The sequence below is a fragment of the Cnephaeus nilssonii genome (assembly GCF_951640355.1).
Source record: "Cnephaeus nilssonii genome assembly, chromosome: 12".
Classification (NCBI taxonomy): Eukaryota; Metazoa; Chordata; class Mammalia; order Chiroptera; family Vespertilionidae; genus Cnephaeus; species Cnephaeus nilssonii.
Genome location: NC_137083.1, coordinates 33,474,507 through 33,486,360, shown reverse-complemented (window position 1 = coordinate 33,486,360; position 11,854 = coordinate 33,474,507). Strand labels below are relative to the sequence as shown.

The 11,854-nt window shown below is 33.9% G+C and overlaps 1 protein-coding gene across 1 annotated transcript in view; it reads right to left on the bottom strand.

Moving 5' to 3' along the window:
* Positions 1-1,137: 1,137 nt before the first annotated feature.
* The window catches only part of SEMA3A (semaphorin 3A), a 271,520-nt gene continuing 260,803 nt past the window's right edge, over positions 1,138-11,854 (bottom strand). Inside the window, exons 17-18 of the mRNA XM_079785338.1 lie at positions 5,724-5,866; positions 1,138-4,418 (exon numbers count right to left, since the gene is read on the bottom strand). Of these exons, the coding sequence (XP_079641464.1) occupies positions 3,963-4,418; positions 5,724-5,866 (599 nt within the window). The 3' untranslated portion in view covers positions 1,138-3,962. The remainder of the gene's footprint in view (positions 4,419-5,723; positions 5,867-11,854) is intronic.

The following is an 11,854-nucleotide window of genomic DNA, read 5'->3' as shown; positions in this document are numbered from 1 at the left end:
GGACATTTTACTTTTCTTGATGAACCACATGCTCCATCCATTTGGAGTACTTGTTCTGAGGATAAAAGCACTTTTCATGCCTTTTCTCCATCCTCCTTATTTTGTCTATTCAGAGCTTCCTTCTTCTATTCATCTAGATAAATTTGTCTTATATTTCAACATATAGTTTGCATATTACTTCTTTTCTGCCTGTGTGTGCTTGCATGTTTGAAATGAAAACCAAGCTCTTTCCTTGGTCAGGTTGACTGTAAAAATGGTCATACGATATGAGGCATGATTTCTGTGGCTTCATTCTCTCTTTCATTTATAGCTCCTCTTAATATATTAACTCAACAAACATATGTTTCTTTAAGTATAAGAAAATTGTTATAAATAAAATGATTTTGCAGACTTTTTGAAAGAGAATGTTTTCTTCTTCATGGAAACATGTATTTTGTAAATAAAAACATTGATTTTTAATAATTACTACAAAGTTAAAATAGAAAGGATGGCTGTCTTTGGCATTAGGCCAGCTATATTTAACACCTTACAACTCACTCAGCCATAAAACTTGCAAGTTTTCCATTAAAGTGAAATCAAATGGTGTGTAAAAAGTGAATTCATAAAACAAAGATTTCAAAATGTTATGCTATTCACTCCATGTTAATTCTCACTCATAACCTTCAGGATCATCAATTTCAATAACAAATTTGCAGACATCTTTGTAGGTCCTGAATAAAACCAAAATGATTATGATAATGACACCTTATAGAGTTTCATCCCCATATTTTCTTTTTAGGCATGACATAAAAATATCAATATTTAAGTTAAAGGTCATAAAATTTCACATCATCACCGTAAGTATAGAACCCAGTTCGCCGATGACCACAATGCGGAAACCTGAGAGATGATTATGTAGCCACCTGACTGGTTCTCCACATTTCCTGAACTTTATGTTCCTTGACATCATATGCTGGAGGGGACAGTAAAGACATCTGAATTCAAATGTTTTGAAGAAATGTGTATTTAGCAACTGAATACATGCCAAAAGGAATAATTTACAGCAGCAGTTTCATTACATTTTCTTTCCAGTTTTGTAGTTCCCATCTGAAATGCAATGATAAATACAGATTTGGAACATATGTATTACCTGGAAAAAAACATGCTTATTGAATGGGCACACACCTCCTGCCCTTAAATAGCACATGAACCACCTTGTCACCCGGGTGGGAAATCTGGCATTTTCCGGTGATGTTGAACACACTGAAAAGGAGTACCTGTATAATGTTGCATTGTACACTCGTCTTCTTTTCAAAATTATTTACATCTCTTTGCCTAATGTGTAGGTAGCAAAAATATTAACCACATACCATTGAAAATCACTAAGTAATACATAAAAATTACTATTAAATGTGCATTTACATGCATTTACATTTTACATTTCATTTCAACTGGGCCATAATTTCTCTGATGCAACATACCTTTTCCCTATCTTAAGACTGCCATCATAATTTGCTTAAGGACACGTGAATGTCTTAACTTGGTTTCAACTCTGATGATCCATGCATATATTAGTCTATCAAATTAAATTGAATGGGACATTGTTTTTCGTGCAACCTGTCCCCTCTCAATACACATTGGCAGAAGATTGTAACTGTAATAAGAGTTATTTACCTGCAAGTTATATCCTTAATTTTCTTTGAAAACTTATACCTGATCATTTATAAAGACATGCCAGTAGATTTGTTAGTTTTTTTTTTATTTCTTTTAAAGTCTAGACTTTCTTTCCATGGGTATTTCATAATGCTAAACAAAATACATTTAGATATTGGAAGACATCCTGAAATTATTATCCCTAGCCCTTCAAATCTTTTATTTTTAAAGACTAATAAGAAATAAGATACTTTCTGTTATTGTGAATAAATTTGTTTCAGTTGCAAATATAGAATGAAATGCAACACCGAATTTTAGTACAGTTAAGATACTCCACAAAAATAAAAGGATGACCTATTTTTGGAACACTCTTTGTTCTTTGATTTACATTTCACACTTTTCCTCCCTCTATATGAGTGTGTTCTTCAAATAATTTAAAATTCAGATAGCATTAGAGGATGTACTTCTAAAAGTAATACTGTATTAATCAATGGAGCCTAAAATGGAATGTTGAATATTTTTAGGCTTTCATTTGAAACAAGTGCCAACAAATTGTTTATTCAACATAATCATTAAAACTGTAACATGAGCTTCAATCTGTGAAAACTTTCAGCTGATAGAGAAATTTTAGAAAATTCACTCTAGTCTGAGGTGAGAAGTTAATGCTGAGTTAATTAGAATCCCAAGACAGAGTTAGAATTTCAGTGCTGCTTTCATCAAGTAGCAATAGGATGCTTCTTTTGCATTTTTGTGCATGTTGAAGGGCCTAGGGAGGGATTTCTGGCAAGGGGAATGCTGTGCAAAAGAAATTACTGTAATGCTGATGGTTCTATGGGCCTTGAAGTCAATGTCTCTCAAGGAATCATCTTAGGACAATAAAGCAGGCAAGCCCTTAGTTAATAATCATTACCTTATTTTATAAGTTGTTGTAAGAGACAAAGTTTTACATGTTTAAAGTGTGGATTGTGTCATGGAAAACAGTTTGTATAAAAGTCACTCCCACTGACATGAAAATAAGTAATGTTCTTTAGACAGATAACTGTCTTAATGAGAAATAAGAGGCAGTTGATACAGATGTAAACAGAGTTGAGAAATTTGCTTTTAAGATAGTGTTCTTAATATTAACGATTTCTATTTTAAAAAAATATTAGGTGGCACAGGTGTAATTCCTAATGGAATCATGAGAGAGAGTTCTTATGTCTCAAGTATCATGCAGGGATTCAAGCTTGGAATTAAGAGACATTTTCTATTAATATTATATTAAGATAATGCTTATTAATTTTAAGAAATATTCAGCTCCTTTTTCCTCATTTATTCATTAGATACAACAAAATGCATTTAACATATCAATTTGTTTCTTCCCTTTTTTGGGGGGGATTAAATGCTCTGTTTTTCCAAGAACATTATGCAGGTTAAAATTAATTTAGATAATACTTAAAGAAGGAGAGGTGTTATTTGTTTGAAACCCTCAGAAAAATAAAACATAATTTATCCAGGTTTTAGGAATTAACTTCTAATTACATGTATATATTTCTAAAACAGTATTATTGGCTCTCCTTCTTGCAGAACAGAAAAAAAATTTTTTTGAAAAAAAAAAGCAGCACAGAATTGGTATTTTTAAAGCAAAAACTATATAGCACAATAATTGTAAGACAAAAACCTACTCTAGCTTAGGAAAGAGCTAAATTTTACTGCATATTTGTCATGGTACATTTAAATTATAGTTTTAATAAAATACATCTTTAGATCAAAGCTGAAAGAAGACATCAGTAGTAGATCAGTGTATTCCATTTTTCTTCTGGATGATGGATGGTTTATGTTTTTCATATTTCCACAGACCATTTCATTTTACTCCTCCAGTACATATAAACAGGAGTGCTGGTAGACAAAAATATCCATGAATCCAACCACGTTTTGGAATATTCATCAGCTTAGTAAATCCATGCAGTTTATTTTAAAGTTTTAGTTAAATAAAATGGCTTTGCTGATGCAATTTTTCTTCTTTAGATGGCAATATGGCAAATGACATTTTTATTTCTCAGGCAAAGAAAGCAAAACCTGTACAGTGAAATCCCATAGGAAACGTTAAGACTGCTACAGGGAACATCTGTGTTCACCTGACCTCTATTACGTGTTGGCATTAGGAAGAAAGCCTGTTAGGAAAGTTACTCATGGACTTAATTTATAATTGGTGGAACTCAGTTGCATTTCCCACCGTTGTAAACATCCACATAATGCCATGAAAAAAGTTCATGTATATTGCATTTCTTTTTCCAGTTACTGTCTTAGGCAAGTTTCTACTTGCTTGAGGTTTCTAGAGGTAATGAAACTCAGACACTTCTGGGTGCCCTCTCAAATTCGTGGGTCCTCCTGTTTCTACCTTTCTTATTTTCCTGTAAATGCTTCCATTTGTTACTGTTCCCTTGGGTATGTCCTGGCCTTTGCCGACGTTGTTTTCGGTCCCTTTTCCAAACTTGTTCACAGAACTCATCCATTGTGTTCAGGTTGGGGTGGTTGATGAGCTGCATGAAGTCTCTGTACCAGACCTTCTGGCTAGGTGTCATGCTGTGGGACATTTCTTTGGTCTTAGGGCCATCTCCATCATCATCTTTATGAAGAAGTTCTTCCAAATGCTCTGTGTCAATGACTTCCAGGGTCACTTTAAGAAGAGTTTGCATGAAGCCATGTTCCACGGCATGACACAGGTAGTTGCCTGAATTCTTCCGCTGTAGACTGCGCAGTAGAAGGCCTTGTTCTGTCCTGATGATATGATCGTCCACTCTAATCTAGCAGAAGGGAAAAAAGGCAGTAATATATATATATATATATTTAAAATAAATGTAATTTCTGAAACTCTATCTCTGTAAAAATTTAGATTATGTGTTGAGGCACATTGTAACACTTAAAGTTTCTAGCGTAAGAGGTAGGATACCATTTTCCTATCAGAAAAAAAGTTATAAATTTGTCAATTGTTTTATAAGATGCATTGCAAAACACTGGCTCCCTATGGTTTCAATAAAATTTCTCATTTCAATAATTTAAAATATTCAAAGTAATGGGAGGAAAGTATAAATATATACTTTATTTTGTACATTTGAATGAAGGCATATAAATATAGGAGAAAGTTAACATTAACTATTGGAATTGGAAATGCAGAACCATGATAGTAGAAAACAATACAGCATTAGAATGAACATTTAGTAAGATTTGAAAAAAAATGAAACACAAACATCAGCAATGGAGCAAGTAGAAAAAGTGTAGCAATACAAGCTTAATAATTATTTATTCATTTTCCTAGGTCTTAGATGTGACAGAACCATGCAGATATGCTCTTGAATATATCTAACCTCACTTTTATTTTGAATACAGTTTCTAACAGAGATGTATAACAGTAATGAACAAAACCAACCTTGACATTTGTGTGATGTGATTAAATACTTAAAGACTGCTTCAGATGTCAAAAAAGATAATAGGATAATTTTTGCCTTTATATTCAGATTATGTTTATAAAATTGTCTGCATGTAATACATTTAAAAATAACCTGCATAGTCTGGTTACCCTTACTTAATGATTTTAGAAAGCTCAGAGTTCTCACTGATATTTTCTATGCACAATTCTTTATTTTTACAGAGGAATAAATGTATCCATTGAGGAGGAAGCTCTGTCTGATACTACATGCTAATTTCATATGAGAGTTCATACTGGGACCTTACATACTTCATCATAAATCTACTACTCCCTTTCCCAAACCTGCCTTTCCCATTGGAGGTGGAAGTTAATGAAGAAAAAAACACACATTTAGATAGCAGAATTGAACAAAAATTAAAATTACTAGGGGGATTTGTTTTTCACTAGACAAATATATATAACATAACTGCTTTGTAGATAACTACAGAAAGAAGATTCTAAAATATATCCCCAAATTACTTCTGAGACAAAACTCACATTTGTTTCTCCAACTCCTAGCACAAAGCCTGTCATATAATCAGCCTTCAATGAGTATTTGTTTAGTGAATGAGCTATTATTGAGTGAAGGATAAAGATTCACAGCACTCCCCCTCTCAATATTCACGCGGTTTCATTGCGATACCTCTTCTTTTCGCTCTTCATTTCGCCTCTGGAACTGCCAATAGACCAGAGCTCGCTGTGATTTGGGGCTGCATTCCAGGAATGTGCTGCTGTTTTCTACTCCATAGATGATTCTTTCTTCAAGGCTGTGGCCATGGTGCTTATCTGTTCAGCGAGGAAGAAATGAAATGAGAAATGTTGGAGAAATCAACTCAACTTTTCAATGTATTTATTTGGAAATTCAAGAGGTAAATTTATTGCCAAGCTGATTTTCAAATTTTCAAATTGATTGTGGATGGCAGAAATGTCAAGGATGTAAAGTTTCAGAACCCAAGTGCTTATCAAAATAGACATCACTTTGGTATGGATTATATAAGCCACGTGCAGATATTTGCCTACCAGAAAATAGCATGACAGCAACAAAATCTGTCATATGTGCAGTATCACTATACATTTTTAGATGCCATGATAATCCTCTCCAAGAAATGATTTTCACTGTAAAACTCTATGCTCTGATCAGTGGGGCTAGTTTATATTATAATATTTTCCAGCAGTAAAGTTATTCAACTAGGCCTTTGAAAACAAGATTTTGCCTCTTTGTATTTGTTTTTTATCTCTAAAATTAAATTTACCAACCAATATTTATCTAGTATTTTACAAAAGGTAGAGTTCAGGAATTTTATATTCCTTGCCAATAACTCCCAAATAACCCACAGGTTTGTTCTGAAGATCAATTGGTGTGAAATGGTTGGGATGGCTCAGAGGAAAGATGTGCCATTCTGATGCCATGTGGTTTCAATTGTTCTCATTTTAAAATGACACATCTTGCAATATTTTTAAGAATCAGACTAAAGAATATGGCAAGAGTCAATAATAAAATGCAACAATAAGAAATCCTGTTTCCTGATTAAGTTTCTATTATTTTACCCTTTATGTAACCTCCTTCAATGTGGTAAATGAAACACAGTTAAGATCAAAAGTATGACACATGGGGTGTAGGTAAAACTCATTTAGAGTAAAAAAAATCCTCCTTATTATCTTGTATAATCCTGTTTCCATTATGACATCCTGCACAGTCTGGAACTCATTATATTAATTTAGAAAATAATAAATATATTTTCATATGCATAGAGGGCTGACAGTAAGAGACAGACAAAAACTTTTTGTTCTCTATTTCAAACTTAGCTAGATTTTTTATTTAAGTCCCCCCCACTTTTTTTGGTATCACTTTGACAGTTTTACTCTCCTTATAATCAAAATGAGTACTTTTGTCTGTCAGACACAATATGATTTGCTCTCATTAGATTGAAAACTTTCCAAATCCTCCTTCCATCTGATCCTTGTGTACATGGCCTGGCTGATGTCCATCATCTCTCAGTCTCACCCTGTCTAGAATCCACTTTCTGCCTCCATTTGCTATTTCCAGGGATGTCAACCTCAGCGCCTTTTCCTCTATTGATGGAGATGTGAAATACAACTCTTTTAACATAGAGAAGTGGCTGTCCCTTCTTATTTAAAAGATCAATCCCTTAGAAATAGGAAAAAAAAAAGCAGGAAATGAATGAAATGTAAAGAAACAAAATTTAATCTACTTGAAGTCATTTTTTACATACTGGAGATATATATCTTTTTCAATATGAATATTGAATATGGTAGTATTTTTTCACTGATGTTATTAGTGTGTCTTTGATTGAATAGATATGGCACATGTTGCTCTGCTAGTTTGCAAGACATCCGCTTCCCTGGATGGAGAGAAATTGAATATTTCTGAAGGAAGTCTTCTTTGATTCAGGAGCTACCACGAGTCATTAAAATGCCTTGTCACAGAGGTCAGTACAGTTTACATGGAATGTCATTTCCTGCTAATTGCTGCGCAGATTAAAGTTTTTTTGATTTAGAAATCCTTTAAGTTGGAATATTAGTCAGCCTTAACAAAGAAGGAAATCTGAAATAAGCAACAACATAGATGGATCTTGAGGACAGAACAAATACGGTATGATCCTACTTATACAAGGTATCTACAATAGTCAAATTCCTAGAAGCTGAAAGTAGAATGGTGGTTGCCAGGGGTGGGAGGGAAGGGAGGTGTGGAGTTGCTAATCAATGAGTATATAGTTTCAGTTATGCAAGATGAATAAGATTTTGAGCCTACTGTACAAAATTGTACTTATAATAAACAGTACTGTACCATACACTTAAATTTTGTTAAAATGGTTAAATGTTTTCACACCAATAAAATTTTAAAAAGTAAAAAAAAAAAGTTTTAATTTAGTAAAAGAAATCATTTTACTTTTAGAAAGAGACTTTTCATTCCAGCTCTAAATATTCATGAAATCCTAAGATATATAACAGCATGACAACACAGAAAAAAGTCTACTAGATTCAGAAACAAACAACACGGTGATCCACTATCTTCTGGTTTACCAACCATGCCTCCAAGGCCTACTTTTCTTGTTGACTTCTCTCTCACCTAATGCATGTTATTATAAACTAGAGGCCTGGTGCACAACATTCGTGCACTGGAGGGGGGTCCCTCAGCCCAGCCTGCACCCTCTCGCAGCCCGGGACCCCTTGGGGAATGTCCATCTGCCGTGGAGGCAGGAGAGGCTCCCGCCACCACCGCTGTGCTCGCCAGCCATGAGCCTGGCTTCTGGCTGAGCAGTGCTCCCCCTGTGGGAGCACATTGACTACCAGGGGGCAGCTCCTGCGTTGAGCGTCTACCCCCTGGTGGTCAGTGCGCATCATAGTGACTGGTTGTTCCTCTGTTTGGTCAATTGCATATTAGGGTTTTATTATATAGAATATATATAGAAATATAAGGTATAAATTATTGATCTCAAACATAGAACTTTTAAAATACTTTTGTATACTAGTTACTCCAAAGCTAAGACAAATGTAACCTGCATAATAAGAAAGAAGAGGCTTTAATATTAACCTTTTGCACTCGGATGTCGAGTGTGACTCGACACGGTTAGCATCGGTAGCAGCTCGTATGTCTAATTGTATTGAATGTATCAATAATTTGAAATATAAAAAATCCAAATAAATAAGTTTGTATGAAAAGAAACTCCAGTTTTTTATTCTACTTCCATGCTTTGTAAAATCTGGGGTATTTAAAAAATTAAATCCCGAGTAGAATAAAGGAATCGAGAAAAAAGCAAGCGAGTGCAAAGGGTTAATATATTAGCAATTAGGTACTTCTAAAAAAGTTACTAAGTCATCTTCTTCTCAATTAATTTAATCATACTCTCTGGTCCATAGAGAGTTCTTGGGTAATCTTACCAATAGTCCTGAGAAACCTGCTTAGTTTTTAGTTTCTCTTCAAGATCTCCCTGGTGATAGAAAACATTTTCTTTCTGGTGTAACTTTTTAGGAATTAGTTAGATTTTCGTGAACAATTTAATTTTTAATGTACTTTGTGACTCATCAGTTTATCATATTTCCCCTTCTACATTGGCCAAAAAAATCTTTTAGTAAAATGTATGTCTTACCCTTATAACTTCTTTAAAAAAAATGTATTTTTATTGATTTTAGAGAGGAAGCAAGATGGAGAGAGAGATAGAAACATGAATAATGAGAGAGACTCATTGATCAGCTGCCTCCTGCATTCCCCCTCTGGGGTTCGAGCCAGCAACCCGGGCATGTGCCTTGACTGGAATCAAACCTTGGACCCTTCAGTCCACAGGCCAATGCTCTATCTACTCAGCCAAACCAGCTAGGGCCCTTATAACTTCTTGATATATTTTTCCTGCATGACTGTATTTGTTCTCTGACAGCATACTTGCTTTGCCTGTGTGACATTATTCCTATCTTTATCTTATATTTGTATTTAATCAAATAATTGCAAAATGTATGAAATCTATTAGTTTGTTTAACAATTATACATAACAAAATACTTATAACCCTTTAAAATATTTTCTGTGTGGTTCATAAAATATATCTACATAAAAATAACAGTATAATGTCTGAGTACAGAAATAATTATGAATATGTAAGGTGGTATTATTGTCATGGTTGTTCTTTTAATATTTCAAACTGTTAATTCATTCATAAGTTAGAATCTTTTATTGAGAATTCATACTAGACAAATTATGAACTCCCCAACATCAATCCTGCTCCTCCACCACCAAAACAGAAATTTTCTTTTTTATGCTTCCTAGCATCTTGTTTTGCATATATCTTTAGAGTACTGTAGTTCATTAGAATTAATTATTAATCTAGTTATCTTCCTCCAAACTATACATTCTACAAGACAGTCATTAACCCTTGGCTGAAGTTTGCTGAATGGCAAATCTAGGCAACTATTTACCCTGTATTTAAAGCTAAAATCTCATGTAACTTTGATATCCTCAAGACAGATTTACCATAGTTTTATTCAAAATAATTTTAAATGTAATCAATTAAAAAGGGCATAGGGTATATAACCCTGATTATGACATAATGCATTGTTAAACATTTAAAACTATTAGCCCTGCACACAAATCCGTGTGCCAGTAGCTCTCTGCGGGGCCTGGCCGCTCTGTGCCTGCTGCTCAGAGGCTCTCTGTGGCCCAGAGGACCATCCGCGGCTGGGTGTGAAACACTTGCCTCATTCTGCGCCCCAGCCTGGCCAGAGGCCCATCTGCAACTGGGCATGGAACGCTTGCCTTGTCGCCGTGGCGACAAAGCAAACGTTCAGCCAGGCCACTCATGCTGCCTGTTTTTAGCGGCTACCCCCCCGGGACTGGGGAACTCCGGCAAGGCTGAGAGGACTGGGTGCCGCCATATTGTGGCTATGGGCACCGCCATTTTGTGACAGAGTGATGATTAATTTGCATATTACCCTTTTATTAGAAAGGATATTTTAAATTTGTTAAATTTTAGAATGTTACAACAGTTGATTTGAGATAACATGAGAGATAATGATGACTACTCAAGTATACTCCAGAATAATAAATCCAAATATGGGATAAGAAGAGAAAGAAATTTGATAAATCAAAGAATACAGGGTAATATCTCCAGGGACCCCTAAATCTCTAATGGATGTCCTTGCCCATGAGTAATCTTGTATGTTTCCAGAAAGAAAACAATTTCAATGTAATCCACTTAGAAATACATTTCACACTTAGAAAGCAACTGTTTTGAATACAAACTTTTGTAATGAAAATTACCAGTAGACAAGAAGGGTATAGTTGTTAAATTTGCATAATGAATTCTCATGGGTTGAATTGAATATTTAGAGCAAAATAATTGAGAGAGCAACAAACATTAAAATAATTTTAAATGCACCACAGTGTTTTTGAATAACACAATGTTACAATATGTTGCAGCTGTTAATGACAAGAAATAATGTTTTTAAGGAAGCAATCTTCAATTAATCATTTCCTCTTTTAGTGGAATAATTTATGGAAATGAAATGAGCCTAATAAACCAGAAAGAATGGGAGGAAAGAAAGAAGTTAAATAAATTGCTTCCTTTTGTAACAACAAAAAGTCATGATATCCATCATTTGGCCAGAAATATCATATTGCTAAAGGCCTTATTTAGTATTTGATTCTCTTCCAATAAAGCAGAAACAGAAGGCATCACATTTCAGCTTTCCATTTATTTCACTCTCCATTTTAACCCCATAAATGTCTTCCAAGATCGAAATGTTAATAATGTAATGATCTTAACAAATTGATGTCATGTAGAAAAGACAAAGTTGGGTGAGTTAATGAAACGTGTTTACTCAACTATTTGGTCTCTGTTATCATTTTTGATGTCTTCCCATTTATGTTATTGAAAAGTTGAATTTCATAAATAATGAAAATAAAACAATTTGGGGGAGGGGTAAATGGTTGTAAATTATTTTAAATATTTAGCAAATACAGTTAATAGCTGATATGAAGATAAATCTAATTTTAGTTGTTTTTAACACATTGTAATTTTAATATTTGACTGTATAGATTTTTTCTCAATAATATTTGCTGTTAAAGTTCAAACAAAGAAGGAAAATATTTTTATTAAAATGTTCTTATTGGTATACAGATAGGTAAATGCATAAATGACAGAAATGACCAGGGTATTTTAATTTTTTTTAAGAAATATATTTTTATTGATTTCAGAGAGGAAGGAAGAGGGAGAGAGAGATAGAAACATCAATGATGAGAGAGAATCATTGATCAGCTGCCT